At 42.4% G+C, this 24170-nt stretch overlaps 1 protein-coding gene across 4 annotated transcripts in view; it reads left to right on the forward strand.

Annotated features, from left to right (window-relative positions):
• The window catches only part of TCAIM (T cell activation inhibitor, mitochondrial), a 37305-nt gene extending 20411 nt beyond the window's left edge, over nt 1-16894 (forward strand). For all 4 annotated transcript variants that reach the window (XM_081245621.1, XM_081245623.1, XM_081245620.1 and 1 more), the window contains exons 6-11: nt 1213-1335; nt 3709-3806; nt 4098-4189; nt 8140-8372; nt 9335-9466; nt 16062-16894. In XM_081245621.1, the coding sequence (XP_081101747.1) occupies nt 1213-1335; nt 3709-3806; nt 4098-4189; nt 8140-8372; nt 9335-9466; nt 16062-16302 (919 nt within the window). In that variant the 3' untranslated portion in view covers nt 16303-16894. The remainder of the gene's footprint in view (nt 1-1212; nt 1336-3708; nt 3807-4097; nt 4190-8139; nt 8373-9334; nt 9467-16061) is intronic.
• Nucleotides 16895-24170: the final 7276 nt, after the last annotated feature.

Raw genomic sequence — 24170 nt, forward strand, 5'->3', positions numbered from 1 at the left:
ACCAGGGCCCATGCCACCACTACCATCTTGGACCCAAAATGTTCCTCTGATCCCCGAGTCCCCTTGCCATTCTGCCCTGCCTACCCTGCGGCAGCCATTCAGCCTCCTAGGCACCACCCAGGCCTCTCGTTTGTCCAGCCTCCCCTAGGGGGCTAGAGGCTCTGAGCGCCAGCCAGCATCCCTTGTGCCATGACCATTATAACACCGAGGAAGTGATGACCTCCCAGGGGGCCGTGCTGCTCGGTACGAGGCCACCCGGGCTGCCCTCAGCTCTTTTCTGAAAGCTCTCCCCTTCTAATCCTTACGCCGACTTTGATGTTTATTTTCTCTTTTAAGACTTCATTGAGGTAAACGTTCTAAGAAATGCAGAATTAAAAGAACATGTTTCTGCTGAGCCTATGATGTAGTTGACGGGGGAAAAAAATAAAGGTGGAGAGAGGTGAGACTAGAGCTGGGCATTTGGTTGGGTGGAAAGGAACCGAGGGGCCAACAGACCCACCCGACAGGAGCATGTGGATGGAGACACCGAGACTGGTGAGGTCTGACCAGTGGGAGCCCTTGGACAGAGCGCTGAGGGGGTGAGCAGGGAGGCTCAGGGTGCTAACAACCAAGTTGAAAACAAAGGAAGAGACTGGATCTACCCAGTTAGAATCCACAAAGTTCCCTTGGCAAGTCCCTTCATCAGGAAATACTGCCCTTTGAATGTCACCAGTACCATTAGGTGCATCTTCTGAATTGACTTTTTCACCGTCTGGCTGCACTAGAACATCGTCTGCTCATTTGCTCCAGTAGGAAAAGGGTCGCCTGTAGATGACTGATGTAAGTGACCGTCTAGTATAGCCTGCCTAAAAGTGCCATAAACATAAGTGAGGTTTGAAGTATCTTTAATTCTTTAAAAATCATCCCAACTTTGGAAATCTAGCCACAGGCTTGGTGTAATATAAATTGAATTTGTTTGATAGACAAAGGAAGTTGTCATAAGTAGAATATGATCTAACAGATGCTGGCAGTTTTCCAAGAAACCTATTTTAGAAGTATTTACTCTAAATGAATAGACTTTGCAGCAGTACTTATAATTTGGTAAACATTTGATGGCAAACTCGGTTTAACACTGGGGCTGCTTTAAGTCAATGAACACGTCGTTCAACAGTAGAAATGTTTGCATTATAGTTAGTATTGCAAAGTGTATATCTCTGGTTTTTTTCTTTCTAGATCCTGGTTAGATAGCAATGGGAAAAGTGCTGTTAAAAAGCTGAAGAATAGTTTGCCACTTAGAGAAGAACTAGATCGTTTAAAAGGTGAACTGTCCCATCAATTGCAGCTCTCGGATATCAGGTAATGAAGAAGAGAAAACCTAATTTAGAGATTAAAATAAACATGCTTTACCTATTGGTAAAGGTTTGTTCCTAACAGTTAAATACTTGCACCTTTAATTATTCTGTTAACCAAATATTCTTTTGTTATCTTTTTATGAAAGTAATCAAATATTTATGTAAGAAAATCAATATGAATTTCTTGTTTAAAATAGTGAAGTAAAGTTTAGATACTGATATTTTTAGCATAATAGTTTTTTTTTAACATAACGGGCTTGTGAAAAATATACTTTTCCTATGCCCATAATGTATAAAAAACAATGATTTCCCAATCACGTAAGACTGGTACTTAAGTTTAAAAAGAAGAAGGGAGATAAAAAATAAATGTTGTATTCTTTTATTCTCTGTTATATAGCATGACTTTTTTATTTTCTTTTTCTTTTTTTAAATTGAGGTATAATTGACATATAACATTATATTAGTTCCAAGTGTTTTACATGATAATTCATTATTTGTATACATTGCAAAATGATCACCACAATAAGTCTAGTTAACATCTGTCACCATACATAGTTACAAAAAATTTTTTTTCTTGTGATGGGAACTTTTAAGATCTACTCTTTAAGCAACTTTCAAAATACAATACAGTATTATTACCTTTAGTCACTATAACGTGACTTTTTAAATGTTTTCATAAACTTAGAAATCACAGTTGTATAAAGATACATGCTGAATCTTTGTCTATTATAAAAATAGATTTAACAGCTGTTACAACCCTAGGGAGGGGGTGGTGTGATTCAGTCATGGGACTCTGCATTACAATAACCGTGAGATATTGTCATCTGGTCTGGAACTTAGGCTTCTGTTACTCTTTGCTGTAGCCTGTTTTGTTGTTTTCAGCCATCATTATCAGGACTTTTTACTTATATTGAACCAAATGACCATTTGGATACCATAACAGCACCTTTTTCCTGGGCTTGCAGAATACAGATAGTACTTATATGTTCTGTTCTTATGTATTCAAATCATAGTTGTCCAAGATAATTCAAATTTCAGAGGGAAGTGTTTACACTTGGACTGTGTGGGATGTTTGGGTTTGTGCTGATAGCTGCTGTCTTTTCATCACATCCAAGCTTTGATTAGAGGGGCCCTTCCAATTCCATAATCTAGTAACATAGACTTCACTAACTAAAAACAAAATAATAAGATCCTTCTTAAATGTTTATAAAAAAACAAATTAATATGCATGAAAATAACTTTTTCTAAATAAATTTTAAGAGATGTGAGAAGGCAGAATGGATCAGGAAAATGAAAGGATTTCTTAAACATAAAGAGAAATAAACATTATTTTATAATATAGTAGAGAAATTTCTCAGCTATGGTAAATATCAATAGCTATAACCCATATAAACAAAAGCTCTTCGAGGTTCTCAGTTTTTAGGAGTGCAAAGGGGTCCCGAGACCAAAACATTTGAGGACCGTGGATGTGAGTGTCTTGGCTTACTGGGAAATTAACCAAGTCTCCAACAAAAGGACAGTCACAACAAAAGCATTGTGACTGATGACATTGTGTGTTAAAGGAATGATTTTGAAAGCGGATTTCACTTTATCAGAAATGATGTTCATCAGAATTGGTGTTAGGATGAAGAAGGAACCTAAGTTTTCTGAAAGCCTGTTGAGCGCCTTCCTCCTTCACATGTTCATCCCCTATGATTTACACTACCTGTGCTGTAAGAAGTGTCCCCACTGGGCAAGCATGAAGAGAAACCTTAGGAAGACTAGAGGCAGTTTGTTGACGGTCACAGAGCTAGTAAATCACAGAATTAGAATTCGAAGGTTGGTTTTCTGATACCACTTAATACCGGTGCTCTTTACACATACACAGAAGTGCCTCTGTGACATCATGTGAATATCAAGTTCCATTTTGTCACTGAGATGTAATAATGTTCATCTATAAAATGAGCAGATTACACGATGTCGTAAAAATCATTTTCTCTAGAATATGATAAAAAAAATTCTGATAAACCAAACTGGAATTCCTAGTTGGAACTTAAATCTAAGACAACATCATCGTCATTAAACAATGTAAAGAAGAAAAAGATCTTTGTCAGAGTTTTCCCCATTTCATCCTCTATTTTAAGAGAAACAACACAGTGCATTTGCTTGTTTTCAGTCTTTGGATAGCTGAATATAGTGCTAAGATTTTTACCCTCTGGTAAACGATTCATTTCCCATTTGGCTGCTTCTTGAAAAATGAGTTAGTTTGGAAACATGTTGTGTGTCTCCTTGAGAAAGCAACTCCTCGGCTTTCACGGGAGTCAAGCAGTGGGGGCGAGTGTGTGCCTCCCTCTGGGGGGACACAGGTGTTAATGGGCCGTGTGCTCTGTTGGACCAGGTGGCAGAGGAGCTGGGGCATCGCCCACCGCTGCAGCCAGCTGCACAGTTTAGGCCGCTTAGCCCAGCAGAACTTGGAAAGCCTTAAAAATGCAAAAGGTAAACAATTTCCATTCACTTCCGAACTCCATATCCCTTAACGGCTGTACATATCTGTAAATTCTAGACGAAAGCTAAGTGTTAAAAGTCTTTGTATTGATAGATGTGACTTTATATCAGCTGAATTTTAAAATCTGTTCCTTTGACTTAAACAGTGACATAAAATTAGGCTTTAAGCTTCTACCGAATTTAATCCTGAGTTGATACGTGAAGTCTACATAATTATTTGCACAGTGCTGAAAGAAGGAAGCCTCTCTGGACAGTGACCAAAGGTTTGTGTTTTACCATCAGGATGTACAATAATATTTACAGACCGGTCCGGGATGAGTGCAGTGGGCCATGTGATGCTGGGAACAATGGATGTCCATCATCACTGGACAAAAGTAAGAAAAAGCTTAAAAGCAAAAAAAAGCTCAAATTTGTCATCGACATACTTTTGTTTCAAACTATGCTAATATGTCAGTAAACTGAAAGAAATTTGAATCATCTGTTTGCAGATCAGATGCGTAATATTTTGTAGTTTAAATTCTTAGAGGACTGATTTTTAAGTCCGTTTTTATTTGGAAATGTTATAGTCTTTTCTGAAGCATAGCCTAAAGGCCTTCATTCTGTTGTTTTGTTTGTTTTGTTTTTAGCAGATTTACTGTGGTATAATTGACTTACAATAAACTGTACATATTTAGTGGGTATAATTTGATGAGATATGACATATGTAAATACCCGTGAAACCATTACCATAATCAGGATAGTGAACACATCCATCACCCACAAAAGAATGCTCACATCCCTTGTAAACCCTCTCTTCCATCCGCCACCCGCTACCCAAGCAACCACTGGTCTGCTTTCTGTCACTATAGATTAGTTTATATTTCTAGAGTTTTATATAAGTGGAATCAGAGTATGTTGGGGTTAGGATCTGATTTCTTTCATTTGGCATAATTTGAGATTCATCCATACTATTGTGTGTATTTATTCCTTTTTATTTCCACGTAGTATTCCATCATATGGATATACCAGTTTGTTTATCCATTCACTTATTGATGGATGTTGGGTTATGTCAGCTTTTGGCTACTAGAAATAAAGCTGCTATGAATATTTATCTACAAAGTTTATATGGACATATATTTCCTTTTCCCTTGGGTAAATACCTAAAAGTGGAATGGCCAGATATGTTAGGGTATTTTAACTTTTTGAGAAACTGCCAACACTTGCTATGGTCCTCTTTTTAATTCTAGCCACTCTAAGAGGTATGTGGTTCTATCTCACTGTGGGTTTAATTTGCATTTCTCTAATGACGGACGAATGGTGGTGAGCATCTTTTCATGTGCTCTTTTGCCATCCATATATCTTCTTTGGTGAAATATCTGTTCAAATCAAATATTTGGTAGAAAATATTTGCAAACCACCTACCTGACGAAGTCTTTGTATCTAAATATATAAAGGACTCTCAAAGCTCAACAGTAAAAAAATAAACAATTAGAAAATGGGCAAAGAACATGAACAGATATGTCACAGAAGAGGACATACAGATGACGAATAAGCACATGAAAAACCATAGGAAAATGCAATAAGATGTCACTGCACACCTGTCAGAATGGCTAAACTGAAAAATAATGACACCACCAAATGCTGGCGAGGATGCAAAAAAACTGGATCACTCATCCATTCCTGTTGAGAATGTAAAGTGGCACAGGCACTCTGGCAAAGAGTCTGGCAGTTTCTTATAATAGTAAACACATGTTTATCATGTGGTTTGGCAGCTGCCCTCTTGGGCATTTATACTAGAGAAATGAAAAATTATATTCACACCAAAACTGTACACAAATGTTCGTGATAGCAAAAAACTAGGAAGAACCCTAATACCCTCCAGTGTTTGAATGGTGACACAAACCTTGGCACATCGATGCAACAGAACACCACTCGGTGGTAAGAAGGAATGAACTGCTGATACAGGCAACAGCTTGGGTGGCTCTCAAGGGCATTGTACAAAGTGAAAAAAGTCAATACAGGAATACATGCTGTATGATTCCATTTATATAACATTCTTCAAATAATAAAATTATAGAAAGAACAGATTAGTGGTTGCAGGGGTCAGGGGGTGGGAGAGCAGAGGTGTCTGTGGCTATGGAAGTGCAGCAGAGGGGATCCTTGTGATGGAACTCTTCTATGTCTTGACTGTGGTCATGTCACATGAATCTCTACATGTGATAAATCTGCATATGATTAAATACGAGTGGAAGTAAGACTGATGAAATCTGAACAAGGTTAGTGGACTGTAGCCATTTCCGTTTCCTGGTTGTGATTGTATATAGTTTTGCAAGATGTCACCATTGGAGAAACTGGGTGAAAGACGTGTGAATCTACAGTTATCTCAAAATTAAAGGTGTTTAAAACGTAGCTACCATTTACACATGAATAACTCGTTTAGAGAAAAATTGAAAAGTAGGTAGTACAATTGTTTTTCAGAAAGTGTTAGAAGTATATTATAAATACTTTGTAGAATTTTTATACTGCTATTGTTTTTATTATAGCAGTTTTTGATGCCTTTCAACTCCTCTAATATAACTGCAACTTTCTGTATAAAATCTGAGTCCATATGTAGGACACAGGTCCCTCCCCGACCCAGCGCCACCTGCCTCTTCAGCCTCGCCTCCTTCACATAGGCCATGTGTGCCACCCTCCAGCCACACCAAACTCCTTGTTTTTGAACCTGCTTTGTCCCTATTGGTGCTTCCAGGTTTGCACATGCTTTTTTCTTCCCCTGAAACTTTCCCACATGCAGCTAACCTCCTCTATTCCTTCTTTTTTAATTGAAATATAGTTGATTTACAATGTTGTATTAATTTCTGGTATACAGCAGAGTAATTCAGTAATTATACATACATATACATATTCTTTTTCATATTCTTTTCCATTATGGTTTATTACAGGATATTGAATATAGTTCCCTGTGCTATACAAGAGGACCTTGTTGTGTATCTATTTTATATATAGTAGTTTATATCTGCTAATCCCAAACTCCTTATTTATTCGTCCCCCACCTCCTTCCCCCTTTGGTAACCATGTTTGTTTTCTATGTCTGTGAGTCTGTTTCTGCTTCGTAGATAAGTTCATTTCTGTCATATTTTAGATTCCACATATACGTGATATCATATGGTATTTGTCTTTCTCTGTCTGACTTATTTCACTTAGTTTGGTCATCTCTAGGTTCATCCATGTTGCTGCAGATGGCACTGTTTCATTATTTTCTATGGCTGAGTAATATTCCATTGTATATATGGACCACATCTTCTTTATCCATCCATCAATAGACATTTAGGTTGTTTCCATGTCTTGGCTATTGCGAATAGTGCTGCTATGAATATTGGGGTGCATATATCTTTTCAAATTATAGTTTTGTCTGGATATATGCCCAGGAGTAGGATTGCTGGATCATATAGCAACTCTATTTCTAGTTTTTTAAGGAACCGCCCTACTGTTCTCCATAGTGGCTGCAGCAACTTACATTCCCACCAACAGTGTAAGAGGGTTCCCTTTTCTCCACATGCTCTGCAGCATTTGGTATTTGTAGACTTTTTGATGATGGCCATTATGACCAATGTGAGGTGGTACCTCATTGTAGTTTGGATTTGCATTTCTCTAATAATTAGCAATGCATCTAACCTTCTCTAAATCCTCTTTATCTTTTCATATTGGTTACATTAGACGTCCTTAGAAACTTTTGCTTAACCCCCCAGTCCCTTCACCCTTATGTGGCACTTGGTATGCTGAATTCTGATTCTTGTTTTGTTTCCCTGCACCCTTACCATGAGCCCTGGCAAACAGGGACACAAATTCTTATAATCTCTATATTTCAAGGACTCAGTTTAGTACTTAAGTACATGGTAGGTGCTCCATAATTGAATTTAGTTGAATTAAGGGAAATTCTGAAGGAATAGACTTGGAATTGAAATATGTAGACTTTATTTCTAAAACCCTTCTTTATTATACCATTTAATCTTTCTAACTTAATTTGAGATTCTTACCTGAATATTTAAATGTTAGTACTCAACACTTATTTTTATTTGGAACATATTTCTTTTCTTCTGCAATCTCTTCAATTCCTAGCTAAAAGATCCTAAGATTTAGGGTGGTTTGTTTTGAATATTAATATTTCCAGCATTCCATAGCTTTTTTCTTATTGCTTACTTGAACTTCCCTTCTAGTAAAATAATTTACAATTTTCTTGTTAGAATTTCTCAGTACCATTTATTGGAGTCCTAAACTTGGACTGTTAAAGTACCATAAAACTAAATATTCCTTCCCTTTTTTTCAAAAAAAAAAAATACTGTAGCTTTTTGAAAGATTACCGAGTTATTTTGACCTGCAGAGGAGGCTGATGCTTCTGGAGGACCAAATAAGCTATCTTCTAGGTGGCATCCAAGTTGTTTATATTGAAGAATTACAGCCAGTGTTGACACTTGAAGAATATTACTCTCTTCTCGACGTGTTCTATAATAGACTCTTGAAAAGTCGAATACCTTTTCACCCTCGAAGTTTGCGTGGTTTGCAAATGATCCTTAACAGGCAAGTATCTAAAACAATTACTTTTATTCATTCACTCAGATGCGCTGTGTGTGTCCATGCATGAAATTGTTTTGTATTTCCATGTGTGATTCTTAGGAATTAAAGAAAGGAATGTCACCACCTCTGTTGGCAACACTCTTTTACACATGAGAAAAGCCAACATGAGAGGATTGAAAGATTGAGTCTCTAGAACATTCTGTAAATATATTGCCACTTACAGGGCACATCAGTCCTATGGAAAACTTTATAGGATTATACTAATGTGAAATCAACAGTGTGCATATCAGGCACCGTGCTTGGTACTTAAATGCATTATCTCTAGCTCTCACAACCTCACCATGGAGTGGGTTACTACCCCCATCTTACAGATGAGGAAGGTCACAGGGCCAGGAAGGGTATGGTCATCCTGATAGTGTGTCTCTTTGGGGACAGCAAAACTTCAAATCAATTCTGCTACACAGGAAGTCCACTACATATGAAACTTCAAGTTGCAAACTTTCAAAGATGCAAACGTGCGTTCACCTGTCCAATCTCCTAAGTTAGTTCATGTGTCTGCTGTACATTGTCACATGCATGCATTCTCTACAAGTGGTTGTGCTTTTGTGTACTTCACTGTACAGTATTGTAGAGTACAGTAGTACAGTATCTTTATTTCAAGTGTTTGTTTTTTATGTATTATTTGTGTGAAAAGTATTATAAACCTACTACAGTACAGTGCTATATAACCAAATTGTGTTAGTTGGGTACCTAGGCTAACTTGTTGGACTTAACGAACAAACTGGACTTAGGAACGCACTCTCGAAACGGAACTCGTTCATATGTAGGGGACTTACTGTACCTTTAAAGTGGATTTTCTTGATGAGTTCCTTTTCCATTAATCAGACTAAGAAAATCGTTTCTTTGGGGGTGGAACAGGAGTGGAGAGGTTGCTGATTTTTCCTTTTACGTATGCTTTATTACAGTGACAGATATGCTCCAAGTTTGCACGAACTTGGGCATTTTAACATTCCAATCCTCTGCGATCCAGCAAACCTCCAGTGGTTTATTCTCACCAAAGCCCAACAGGCAAGAGAGAACATGAAAAGAAAAGAAGAGTGAGTGCTCTTAGCCCTCTTCCTGTCTTACCATTCCGTCTAATCGTTAAAAATATTCAGGTAGTCAGAACTCATAAGTAGGGGAAATTAAAACTGTATTGAACTTAGGAAAGCGACTGTATTAAACTGTATATCACTTAGGAGTAACATATTTATTTATTCCCCCCGGTTGTGCCAGGGATTGGATGTGGCTGTTTTCTCAGTATAATAACCTCAGTTGCATTCCCACCATGTACCTCAATTTGAGAAGCAGGGCTTGCTAATATAAAAGTCAACTCAGGAGCAGAATGAAAGATAAGAGTATCAGAAAGAAACTGTGCAGATGGAAAAGGGTGGCAACAAGGGGGGAAAATTCAGTAACTACTTGATTAATTGGAATCATCACTGTTTAAAATTTTGAAATCTGCTGATAGAAAACAAGCCTCGTCTGCACTGTCATTAAATTGAGAACAAATCTTAAAGTGAAAAAGGGTTTTGGCTCATAAGCAGTGCTGTCTCTGTGCCATTTGTATCTTTGAAGGAATCCTGTTATAGACAGTAGTTTTGTAGGCAGTGAGATAGTGTTGATGATGTTTCATGGATCTACTATGAAGAAAGGGAGAGTAGTATATTCAAAACAGGGTGGTTTTCCTAAAGATGTGGCCTAAGGAGGTTTGGCTAGCAGGGATTCATTCATTCATGCAGCCGTCATTTGCTGTGACCGTTGTGGATCAGAAGCTGTGCAAGGCGCCACTGGTAGAAAGATGAAGTCCTGGTGCCCAGGCTCACAGGAGACGCAGGTGCCCTCGGTGTCAGGGGTGGTGGACAGAGAGGCGTCATGCGTGAGAGGAGCCAAGGCTGATGCTCTGGGAAGGGAACAGGAAGCAGAGGCTGTGGCCGAGGAGGCCGAGGCTGATGTGTCTGGGGCGGAGGGTAAGGAGGGTGGGGGCAGGAGCCTGGTGGGTGGAGGACTGGGGTGATTGTCCGAGTGTGCTGCTGGGGCCCCCCTCTGGTTACTTACTTCTCTGGCCTCGCTGCCCGTTCTCTCCTCGATCTACACAAATTGCTTGTTTAAAAAGCCAAGGATGTGAAACAGAGAAAGGGTGGCCACACAGGAGGGCTGTGGACATGATCCGTTTCCCAGGAGATGATGGGGTCATTTTATGCATCAAATAAGTGAAGGAGTCACATATCTGTTTCACTTGTGGAATTGGTGACAGTTCCTGGCCAGATCCTATTTAACAAATAGCCTGCTTCTGGATTGGTTGGTGAGCATTTGTGTTTGTGTCGTTACCTTTTCTAACCATAAGTTTGTTTTCGAACTCTATGAGTCTGTTTCTGTGTTGTTAATAAGTTCATTTGAATCACTTTTTCTTTAGATTCCACATGTGATATCATATTTGTCTTTCTCTGACTTCCTTCCTTCCCTTAGTATGATCATCTCTAGGTCGATCCATGTTTCTGCAAATGGCATTATTTTGTTCTTTTTTTTTTTTTTTTTTTTTTGGCGGTACACGGGCCTCTCACTGTTGTGGCCTCTCCCGTTGCGGAGCACAGGCTCCGGACGTGCAGGCTCAGCAGCCATGGCTCATGGGCCCAGCCGCTCTGCGGCATGTGGGATCTTCCCGGACCGGGGTACAAACCCGTGTCCCCTGCATTGGCAGGCAGACTCTCAACCACTGCGCCACCAGGGAAGCCCTATTTTGTTCTTTTTAATGGATGAGTAATATTCCATTCTATGTATGTACCACATCTTCTTTGTCCATTCCTCCGTCTATGGACATTTAGGTTGCTTCCATGTCTTGGCTATTGTAAATAGTGTTGCAGTGAACGTTGGGGTGTATGTGGCTTTTCAAATTATGGTTTTCTGCAGATATACGCCCCAGCAGTGGGATTGCTGGCTCATATTGTAATAGCTCTAGTGTTAGTTTTTTAAAGGAACCTCCATACTATTCTCCATAGTGGCTGTTACTGATGTCCATTCCCACCAGTGACATAGGAGAGTTCCCTTTTCTCCGTGGCCTCTCCAGCATTTATTGTTTGTAAATGTTTTGATGATGGCGATTCCAACTGGTGTGAGGTGGTACCTCATGGTAGTTTTGCTTTGCATCTTTCTAATAATTAGCGATGTTCGACAGATGAATGGATAAAGAAGATGTAGCGCATATATACAATGGAATATTACTCAGCCATAAAAAAAGAAATTGAGTTATCTGAGTTATTTGTAGTGAGGTGGATGGACCTACAGTCTGTCATACAGAGTGAAGTAAGTCAGAAAGAGAAAAACAAATACCATATGCTAACACATAAATATGGAATCTAAAAAAAAAGTGGTTCTGAAGAACCTAGGGGCAGGACAGGAATAAAGATGCAGAGGTAGAGAATGGACTTGAGGACACGAGGAGGGGGAAGGGTAACCTGGGACGGACTGAGAGAGTGGCATGGACATATATACACTACCAAAGGTAAAATAGCTAGTGTGAAGCAGCCACATAGCACAGGGAGATCAGTTTGGTGCTTTGCGATGACCTAGAGGGGCGGGATAGGGAGGGTGGGAAGGAGACACAAGAGGGAGGGCATATGGGGATATATGTATACATATAGGTGATTCACTTTGTTATACAGCAGAGACTAACACAACATTGTACAGCAATTATACTCCAATAAAGATGTTAAAATATAAAAATACAAAAAAATTTTTTAAAGTTACCGATGTTGAGCATCTTTTCATGTGCCTTTTTTTTCAACAGTGTAAAATTTACCTCTTGAAATTGGCTTCTTGAAAGTCTGCCCTGTTTGAATTCTTTTGCGATTACCAACCCCAGGACATTTCTTGAGGGCAGGTGTCATTTACAGCGCCCCCAGGCCTTGTGACTATTAAGTGCCCTTCAGCACTGGTTTTTAACTTGTTTTTCTGGGAAATGGCCACAAGGCGGCAGGATTTCTTCATGCCAGCTCTGCTGCCTTGGGCACCCAGAGCCTTAGCGAGACTCTTGTTTCTGGGTTTAAATTAGAGTGGAATGTGCCAGAACAAACACCCAAGGGCTTTTGTCTCACTGCCCCTTCCCCCTTACCCTTCACCCCCAGACAATACCCAACCCCTGCAAAACCGCTCTGCTGAGTGTGCTGTTGTCCAGAGGCGGGGCGACTGTACGGACGGAGCTGGAGGTGGGAGCCCCACCACTAGGAGACGTGGAGACCAGGTGACTTTTCAAAGCTCTTCCAGCCCAGAGAGTCCACAATCCTTTGGGTGCAGTAGGCTTGGTTTAGCTGTAGGAGGGCCCACCTGGACCTGGAGGTTGTGGTCCCATCCAGAGGGGACCAGGCACTAGAGGGCCAAGGAGGGGCTCATTTGCTGGCAGATCCTGCCCAGCTCCCTCAGCCCCAGGACAGTCCAGCCTTGGGAACCAAGCCTGCTCAGGCTCTAGGGATGTGACACCTGCCCAGGTCTTAATATTCACAAGGCCTGCAGGGCTGTAAATAAATAACACCTGTCCTCAAGAAATGTCCTGGGATAAGTAATCAAAAAAGAATTCAAATCAGTGCAGTATTTCAAGAAGCCAATTTCAAGAGGTAACATTATTCACACTGTTTAAAAAAAAATGACAAGATGCTCAACATCCCTAATTATTAGAGAAACACAAATCAAAACTGCAACAAGGTCTCACCTTGCACTGGTCACAATGGCCATTACCCAAAAGTCTACAAACTATAGTAGCTGGAGAGGTTGCAGAGAAAAGGGAACCCTCCTAAGCTGCTGGTGGGAATGGAAACTGGTAACAGCTACTATGGAGAACATTATGGAGGTTTCTTTAAAAATTAAGAATAGAACTACCATATGATCTGGCAATCCCACTCCTGGGCATATCTGGAGAAAACCATAATTTGAAAAGACACATGCACCCCAATGTTCATTGCAGCACTACTTACAATAACCAAGACATGGAAGCTTCCTAAATGTCCATCAGCAGAGGAGTGGATAAAGAAGATGTGGTCCATATATACAGTGGAATATTACTCAGCCATAATAAAGAATGAAATAATGCCATTTGCAGCAACATGGATGGACCTAGAGATGATCATACTCAGTGAAGTGAGTCAGACAGAGAAAGATAAATATTATCACTCATATTTGGAATCTAATTTTTTTTAAATGATGCAAATGAGCTTACACAACAGAAACAGACTTAGACTTCAAAAACAGTTATGGTTACTCAAGGGGAAACATTGGGGGGGGAGGAATAAATCAGGAACTTGGGATTAACATACACACACTACTACATGTAAGACAGAAAAACAAGTACCTAGTGTATAGTACTGGGACCTCTACTGAATATTCTGTGATAATCTATATGAGAAAAGAATATATGTGTATGTATAACTGAATCACCTTGCTTTACACCTGAAACTAACAATGTTGTAAATCAACTATACCCCAATAAAATCTTTAAAAAAATAAGCACTGAAGGATAAACCAGAAATTAATTAATTAATTAATTGTAAGTCTCACCTACCTTCCGTTATGAGGCCTGATGATCTTGCTACATCGTATCTGCTGCTTTTTCTGTTTTCACACTGGGCGTTCTATAGCTTTGAAATAGTGCCAGTAGATTTTTAAGGAAGGAAAATAAAAAGAAATATAAATCAAATATTTTAGTTTTTGAGCGTTTCATCCACCAGTTGCTGAGGTAAATCAAACCCCGTGATCCGTCTTGATTCCTGTCCTGCTTCCTCATTCCCCACATCCCGGCCGGCCGGCCTCTCAGCTCCACGTTCTCCGTCTCTCCAGAACCCCGCCTGTCTCGTGTCCCTTCCCGCTGCGCCCGGGTCTCAGCCTCCACCATCCTGTGATGCCCTGTCCGGTGTCCACGCCCCCACATGCACGCCCCCACCCAGTGGATTCTCAGCCGAGCAGCCGGAGCGAGTGGTCCTTTCAGAGCCCGGATGTGCTCCTGCCTGCGAGGCCCCGCCGTCGGCCTCCTGAACTTGCCTCCTAAGACGCTGCCCTCACCCCTGCTGCTCCTGCCAGAGGAGCTTCTTACCTCCTCAAGGACACGCGCTGCGCCCCTGCCTGGAGCCCTTCTCCCCAATGGCTTCAGGCTCCGCCCCTTCCCAGCCTCAGGTCTCAGCTCCCCTGCCACCCAGCAGCTTCCCCTCATCCCTCCCACCTGCCGCCCATCTCCCTATGACACGCTGTTTTCCTTGTTCATTTACTGTCTGCTCCCCCCCGCCCCCATAGCATGTGAGCTTCATGAGGGCAGAGGCTTTGTCTCCTTTGTTCGCTCCAGTGCTGGGGTCGGGGCCTGGCACATGGGAGGCTTCAGTCAATACTCACCGACCGGATCCCCTGACGCTCGTGCTCCCCTGGCCTCCTTCTGGCTCTGGGCTCCGGAGCCTTCATCCCTGTCCCCTCCAACACGGAGGGTAAGAAACCATTTCCTGCTGGTCCCGTCCCGCCTGCCCCCTTCAGCCGTCTGCCCCGGCCCGGCTGAGTCTCCCCTCCCCGCCGCCTTCTCTCCTCTCCCTGCCCCGCCTTCCCTCCCTAGTCTGGCCGCCTGCATCGCAGCCACTCGGTGCCGGTTAGGCAGCCTTCTTGCCTTAGATGAAGCCTGTTCTGAGACAGTGGTTTTCAGACACTTTGAGCTGCATCTCTCTTTATAAAGTGGATTCTCAAGTGGAAACCCAATTGATAAAGAAAGATAAAGGTTGGCAGGTGCTCCAGTTGAAGAGGAAAGGAACTGGAGGCCATCCGTACCCACGAGGGCCCTCAGAGCACCTCTGCACCACCCTCGGCTTGCTGAGCCGTTTAAAGACCACTGTTCTAAGCTAACATCTGGGTCCTGTCCTTCCAGCCCCCGCACAACTTTCTGCAGGTTGCCTGACTTGCAGCGCCTGTGTCTTACCCTTGGCGGGCAGAAGACAGAACCTGTGCCCTGGTGGGGAGAGAGTGGGGAGGGCGGCCTCCTCCAGCCCCTGGTCCTGGGGTTTTTCAGGAATCTCCAGAAGTCGCTCCTGCCCGGGTCAGGGTTGGACTGTAGGGCCTCCTGAAGCTGCCGGTGGTGCTCTCAGCTTTCTGCTTTTCTCAGTCACCAACAGCTGCTCCCGGAGGAGGGATAAGAGGCTTTTGAATTATGCATTAATTAGACAACAAGGACCTACTGTAGAGCCCACGGAACCATACTCAATATTTTGTAGTAACCTATAAGGGAAAAGAATCTGACAAAGAGTAGATATATGTATGTATAACTGAATCACTTCTCTGTACACCAGAAGCCAGCACAACATTGTAAATCAACTATACTTCAATTAAAAACTTTAATTAGAAGTTAAATAAAAAAAAGTTTTTTAAAAGCCAAAAGAATTATTGTATTAATTATCTTTACCCCATTACTGGTAAAAAGATTTAACAAATACTTAGAGATACATGTGGAAATAATAGGTGCTACAAGATACCTATGGACAGTCTTCTGAGCGTATAATTTGGCCTTTGTGGATACCATTTTCAGTGTTGAGAGTAGAAAGTTATGGCCCAATATACAAAAATATCTTTTACATTTTATGTTCTTTTATTTGGTTATAGCTTGTGGCAATCAGATGTTTGTTTTCAACATAACAGGTTGAAAGTCATTGAAAACGAATTGATGCAGGCTTCCACGAAGAAATTTTCTCTGGAAAAGTTTTATAAGGAGCCCAGCGTTTCAAGTATACAAATGGTGGACTGTTGTAAGAGACTTCTAGAACAATCACTGCCTTATCTACAAGGGATGCACCTGTGCATTTCACATTTTTACTCTGTTATGCAGGATGGAGACCTTTGTATTCCTTGGAATTGGAAGAATGGAGAAGCCATTAAATAACACAGAAATCTGTATTATTTTTTAAAGAGATAAGAAACTGCTAAACTTATTTAAATCCACAATTTGATGTAACAGTATTACTGATGTGTTACAAGAACAAAGTTTCTAACTGCTGCTTTAAAAGTAGACCTTTAAAAAATTAATTTCTATTAGGAAATTTGTTTTAAAAAGGTTTTATCTCCCAATCTTGTAGTGTTTCTTATCTGATTGGCAGGACTGGCTGAAAAGATGTTAGAAAGAAAGGATTCTACAGGGTGAAAGATAGATAGATAGATAGATAGATAGATAGATAGATACACACACACATATATATATATTTTTTTTTTATGAGTGAATGTTGGTAAGTATAAACAGGTCTCGTTCAGTATAGCTCTGGAGTTGCGGAACTCATTTCCACTTGTAACAATTCAACGTGCGACTTTATAGTTACATCACATGTATCGATACACACACCTGTATTTTGCAGCCAATCATGGACAGTTTGAGTCCAAAACAGATGACTGATGGGTAGTAAAAATTCGTTAATCAAATTTTGCCTAAAGAGAGAGTAGATGGGAAAAAGCAATTGAATGAATAAATGATATTGACATTATCATAAGCTGTCTGATACAGTTTGTTAAAGCATTTCCAGAAACAGAGAATTTAAAGTTTTCCTATGCATTAAGATAGTCTAACTGTTGATAGCCTATAACCAAGAGACAGTGAATTTTTTTGAAACACTGAATGAGGTGATTCATTTGTTTGAAGGACAAACACTATCCAGAAAAATCCTTGTTTCTCAAAGAGTTCCATCAAGTAGGGCCAAGTTTAAAATGATTCGGGCCATTCAGGATCTGCCACCCCTCTCAACCCCGGTCTTCCAATGATTAGAACGCTGGTTAGAGCCCCTCTGGGTCACCCCCTGTCCATAGTTGTGTGGACTTTCCTGGACCCACCACCCAGCCCAGCCCCAAGCCCTACAGACAAACACAGGGCTTCTCTCTGTGGATATTCCCCTTAGGATAATATTTTTAACCAGATCCAAAAACCTCTTCAGCTTGTTTCTCAAGAGGACAAGGTGAATCCAGGTTTGTAACAACATTTTTGAGACTCTAACTGCTGAAGAAATAAGAAAGGAATTTTTTCCATAGTGCGTTAGAAAGGAAAAGAGATGTTAAAAATGATTCTCGAAGCATATGTTAAATTTATTATAACAATGATTATTTGAACGCTTTAAATTCAAATTGTGTGTTTGAATAAGTATTGATTTGTAATTATTATAGTTTGTGCATATCACCCCTTTTAAGCTGTGCCTAACAACTGTACTTAATTTTTTTTCTCATGTAAAAATGTTGTTGCCTGGGCTTCCCTGGTGGCGCAGTGGTTGAGAGTCCACCTGCCGATGCAGGGGACACGGGTTCGTGCCCCGGTCTGGGAAGATCCCACATGCCGCGGAGCGGCTGGGCCCGTGAGCCATGGCCGCTGAGCCTGCGCGTCCAGAGCCTGTGCTCTGCAACGGGAGAGGCCACAACAGTGAGAGGCCTGCGTACCGCAAAAAAAAAAAAAAAAAAAAAAAATGTTGTTGCCTATAAAAGTTTTCCAGAGCCAAATGATGGGAGTGAAAAATTCTTTAGAGGTTACATAGGAAAATTTATTTGAGGGAATTCCCTGGCAGTCCAGTGGTTAGGACTCCACACTTTCACCGCCAAAGGTGAGGGTTCGATCCCTGGTTGGGGAACTAAGATCCCAAAAGCCATGCAGTGTGGCCAAAAAAATAATAATTTATGGAAATATAGGTTTGGATTATGCCATTTCTAAAATCAACTAATATAGAATCCTCAGTAATATGTTTTGAATTGGACTTTGTCTCAGAACTAATTGTTACATAATAAGTAATACGTTAACCAGATAATTGTTTTCTCATTATTCATTTGTTAATAGTTTATAACTATTTCAACATAAAGGAATCTACAAAAAATTGGTGGCCTGTTTATGCCTGTTTGACTTCCTCTTCCAATCGAACATAAAAGTGCTGGAAAACTCTCCCACCACTGAAAACTAGGACAGGATGAGACCCCTCTAACCTCAAAGCCTTGGGTCAGAAATGATCTCCAGAGGGACCTGAGCTCCAGCCTCAGGCCAGAGCTCTCCCAAGGAAGAACCAGGCCATGAACTTGCCTGGGGGCTGTACCCTCTGCCCAGGCTGTCCAGTCAGGGAGGCGTATGTCCAGAGCCACGTCCGTCCACAGGACAGGTCTCCCCAGGCCCTGCTTCCTCCTTTCTCTCTTCAAAGCCTCTGCCTCCAGGCAGCCTCCCTGAGCTCATGAGAGGGGCTATGGGCCTTGAGGGGTGGACAGGCGGGCAAGGGGAACCAGGGCTGCCTCAGGAGCCAGCTCACCTTTGGAACCTCTAACCCACCCCTCCCTTGGCCTCAGTCTCTCCATCTGTGAAACATGCCCATTCTTGGAGCTCCTTCTCACCCAATGAGTCTGTCCCAGGAAAACAGAGTCCTCCCTTGGATGGCCCTTGGCCACCAGCCCAGGTGCCTCTTGCTGCTTAACAGCTGGACGAGGAAGAAGAGGAGATGGAGCAGCCAGTGACCAGACAGAGCAGACCTGGGTCAACGCCATGGGACCCTCTTCCCTCCATGCCCCTCCCACTGCAGCCTGGTTCTACTGGTCACTCAAAACCCTTCCCCTCGGGCTTCCCTGGTGGCTCAGTGGTTGAGAGTCCGCCTGCCGATGCAGGGGACGCGGGTTCGTGCCCCGGTCCGGGAAGATCCCACATGCCGTGGAGCGGCTGGGCCCGTGAGCCATGGCTGCTGAGCCTGCGCGTCCAGAGCCTGTGCTCCACAATGGGAGAGGCCACAACAGTGAGAGGGCTGCGTACCGCTAATAATAATAATAATAAATTTAAAAAAACCTTCCCTCGTGGGGACATGCCTTTTACAGGCACTTTAGGGATTTTTTCCCATAAGCTGACAAATGTTACATAAAGGGAAAATGAGGCCCCAAATAGTGCAGAAACCTTTGCAAGGCCCTTCTGCCTGCTGCAGGCTGAAGAGGTGAGATTAGAACCCAGGAAACCCCAGGGCTGGGAGGCATCTGCACAGACAGGAGCACCCCCAGCTCTGGGGGAGTCCACCCCCAGGTCAGCGCCAGGGGTTGACAGGATCACAGGTCAAGCAGTACAGCCCCATGGGGGTGGGGACCATAGCAGAGACAGTGACCTTGGGATCAGGCATGTCAGTCCTGGCCATGATCATGCACACGGGCCAGCGGGGGGCAGAGCTGACTTTGCCCCACTCGGGTTGTGAGAACCGGGAGGGGTGGCACCCCTCCTGCTCCTCCTGAGGGACCTGGCAGTGCCAGTCAGCCTTGCCCCTCCATCCAGATGGCTCGGGCAGCCCCCACTGTCCCTGCTCAAGCTGGGCCAGGGTGTGCACTGGGCCCCCACAAGTGCTCATAAGTGTCATTCTGTAAGCAACATTTGCATGCGACTGCCCCAAAGTCCATCACGGCAGTTCACGTGGGCGTGGTGAGGCACATGGGGAGGGGGCCATCGGATTTCACCCTCAGAATCTTTGGGAGGCGGTCAGTTTTTCTTTCTGTCACTACCCCAGGCAGGATTTTTTAAGTTTGGGATAAATCTTTCCTAAGAGATTTCCTAAGATCTTTTCCTTTCTTGTCAGCCATTCAGTGAGAACTTGGGCAGCACCTCCTGTGTGGGGGTGCTAGGAACATAGCGGGGACTGAGCCTTTGAGGAGCTGGACGCTGAGCATCATTTAGCCTTCCCTGGTGTATTAGTGTCCTGTGGCTGACATAAATTACAAGCTGGGCAGGGCTTAAAACAACAGAAAGTTATTCTCTCACAGTTCTGGAGGCCACAAGTCCAAAATCAAGGTGTCAGCAGGGCCACACTCTCTCCAGAGGCTCCTCCCTTCCTTTCTTTGCCTCTTTCAGCCTCAGGGGGCTGTCAGTGTTCCTTGGCTGGTGGCCACATCACTCCAATCTCTGCCTCTGTGGTCACAGTGCTTCCCCTTCCGTGTCCTCTGTGTGTCTGTCTCAAAACACTCCTGTCTCATCTAAGAATGCATGTCGGGGTGGTGGTGGTAGGGGAGCGTAGATCAAGATGCCGGAATAGAAGAACGTGGAGCTCACCTCCTCCCACAAATACATCAAAAATACACCTACATGTGAAACAGTTCTCACAGAATACCTATTGAATGCTGGGAGAAGATCTCATAATCCAAAGCTGCAAGAAAGATCACCATATAACCAGGTAGGACAAAAGAAAGTAATCGGGACAGGACCTGCACCCCTGGGAGGGAGCTGTGGAAGAAGAAAGGTTCCCTCACCTTGGGAAGCCCCTTCACTGGCAAGGAAATCAGCCAGGACAGAAAAGGAGCTTCAGAGGCTCAGAGGAGAGGAGAGCAGTCAGCTTGTGGCAGGCAGGACAGAGACCAGCACAGATGGTCCTGGCCACCTCGCTGCACCCCCCAGCCCAAGTCATGCATCTACTGGTACACACGGGGGCTGGGTGCTGAAACTCAGGTTTCAGCAGACAAACCCGGGGAGAGGACTGGGGTTTACTGCATGGAAACAGCCTAAAGACACTAGAATGTAGTCCAGGCCACAACTGGGGGTGTGCGCAGGGCAGAGCCTGGATCCACCACAGAAGCCCCACTGTTAACACATGGCAAAGGGAGGGGCATGTCCCTGCCATAGCAGCCTCATTCTCGGTGTGCTCACAGTGGGCACGGCTCTGCTGCTATGAGCTCTGGGAGCACACAAGCCCAGCAGGTGGCCCACATGTGGAGGTGGGGCTGAAATCAGAGCCATTTCCCAGGGGCTGTTTGACTATGTAAGTACAGCGCCTGTGGAACATCTATGTGGATTACTGGTGCTCCATGGTTGGGGTGGGCCCGGCACTAGCAGCGGCAGGCTTTGCAGGTGCACACACGGAGGCAGGGCCAGGGTCTATGCTGATTCCATAGTTCCCACAGTAGGTCCAGGTGTGTGACTACAGCAGGTCTGGTGCCGGACTTTGGCAGATCTGCACCTGTGGCTTTGTAAGCACAGTGCCTGAGAAATACCTGGGCCAACTGCCAGCGTCCCCATGACTGAGGCGGGGCTGAGGGCAGTGCCAACAACAGTGTACTTTGTGAGCACACACAAAGGGTGCTGGGCAATGCCGTAAAGCACACTGCCCAGTGGACACCTATTGCAGAGGAATACCCAGCAGCTCCTCTCCCAGCGGGAGCACTCCAGTTTCACCTACCTCACACCACAGCTTAGAGACAGATCTGGAGGTTGCTACTCTGACAGCTGGGGAGCAGACTCTGTCACAGGGCAGTGACAACCACAGAGCAAACAAGAAGCCCCACTCAACATCCAGTGCAGGCTCTGGTCATCACAAAAACAATCACACTCCCTATCCAGGGGATAATGGCCAGTACACACTGAGGAAAGACATGGGAGGTATCCATACTAAAGACAGCCCTCACACCAAAAATATCAGACTCACACAGGCTACACAGGGATGCTCCCACATAAAAACAGCCCTTCAGGAGCAGAGTAGATAACTGTTACTCCTAAATTCAGAGTCAAAGAAATAAGTAAAATGAAGAAACTAAGAAACCACTCCCAATTAAAAGAACAAGAGAATTTCCCTGAAAGAACAAACAATGAAACAGACCTTTCCAGTCTACTAGACCCTGAGTTCAAAAAGGAGATAATAAAAATACTGAAGGAATTAAGAAAAGCTATCAATAGAAATGCAGATCACTGTAACAAGGAATTAGAAACTATAAAGAGGATCCAATCAAAATTAGAAGACTCATTTGCCAAGATGAAAACCGAGCTAAAGGCAATGGATAGCCAACTAAATAATAAGTGAAGAAGAAGAACAAATAAGTAACCTGGAAGATAAAATAATGGGAATCACCCAATCAGAAAAACAGACAGAAAGACAAATTTTAAAAAAATGAAAGCAGTATGTGAGACCTCTGGAATAATACAAAGAGAGCCAACATACACATAATAGGGATCCCAGAAGGAGAAGAAAGAGAAAAGGGGATTGAAAACCTATTTGAAGAAATTATAGGTTAAAACTTCCCAAATCTAAAGAAGGAAACACATATACAGATACAGGAAGAACAGAGAATTCCAAAGAAGATGAACCCAAACAGACCTACATCAAGACATATTATAATCAAAATGGCAAAATTTAAACATAAAGGGAAGATTCTAAAGGCAGCAAGAGAAAAACAGAGTCAATTACAAGGGAACCCCTCCCCGCCATAAGGTTATCAGAGGATTTTTCTGCAAAAACTTTGCAGGCCAGAAGGGAGTGGCCAGATATATTCAAAGTCCTGAAAGGGAAACTAGGATACTCTACCCAACAAGATTATCATTTAGAATAGAAGGACAGATAAAGAATTTCTCAGACAAGCAAAAATTAGAAGAATATAGCAATACTAAACCTATCCTAAAGAAATATTGAAAGGTCTTCTCTAAACAGAAAAGAAGCAAGAATCTATTATAAAGATAAAATCAAAATAGGAAAGCAAATCACTTAAATAAGCCAGTAAATAGATTATATTTTTTGTGAAAGTGATTACAACTACAATGAACAGCAAAACATGAAGATGTAAAAGACATCAAAAATCATAAAATGTGGGAGAGGGGAGTAAGAAAATGTAGGGTTTTTTCTAGACCGTTTTTGAGCTTATGTGACTACCAGTCTAAAGAAATTAGATACAGTAATGGGTTAACATATTTGAAAACCAGGGTAACCACAAATCAAAAATATATAATAGATTCACAAAAACCAAAAAAAGAGAACTCAAACATAATACAAAAGAAAACCATCAAACCACAAAGGAAAACAAAAAGAAAAATAAAGGAACAAAGAAGAAATACAAAATCAATTGGAAAGCAAGATTTTAAATGGCAATAAATATATATCTAACACTAATTACCTTAAATGTCAATGGACTAAATGCTCTGATCAAAAGACACAGAGTGACAGATTGGATAATAAAACAAGAGCCTACAATATGCTACCTATAAGAGACCCACATAGATTGAAAGTGAAGGGATGGAAAAAGTTATTTCATGCAAATGGAAATGACAAGAAAGCAGGGGTAGCAATACTCACATCAGACAAAACAGACTTTAAAACAAAGGCCATAAAAGAAGGACACTATATAAAAGAATCAATACAAGAAGAAGATATTATACTTATTAACATATATACACCCAATATAGGAGCACCTAAATACATAAAACAAATACTAATGGACTAAGGGAGCTATTGACAGGAATATAACAATAGTAGGAGACTTTAACAATCCACGGACATCAAGGGAGAGATCTTCCAGACAGAAAAATCAGTAAAGCAACAGAGATCCTAAATGACACAATAGAACAGTTAGACTCAATTGATATTTTCAGGACATTACATCCCCCCAAAAAACAGAATACACATACTCTTCAAGCACACATGGAACATTCCCTAGGATAGGCCACATACTAGGACACAAAACAAGCCTCAACAAATTTAAAAGGATAGAAATTATTTCAAGCATCTTTTCTGACCACAGTAGCATGAAACTAGAAATCAACCACAGAAAGAGAAACAAGAAAAAAGTTATTACATGGAGACTAAACAACATGTTAGCAAAAAAACAGTGGGTCAATGATGAAATCAAAGAGGAAATTAAAAATACTCGAGACAGGGCTTCCCTGGTGGCACAGTGGTTGAGAGTCCGCCTGCAGATGCAGGGGACGTGGGTTCGTGCTCCGGTCCGGGAGGATCCCACATGCCGTGGAGCGGCTGGGCCTGTGAGCCATGGCCGCTGGGCCTGCGTGTCCGGAGCCTGTGC

Source organism: Mesoplodon bidens, assembly GCF_964165515.1.
Source record: "Mesoplodon bidens genome assembly, chromosome: 10".
Lineage (NCBI taxonomy): Eukaryota > Metazoa > Chordata > Mammalia > Artiodactyla > Ziphiidae > Mesoplodon > Mesoplodon bidens.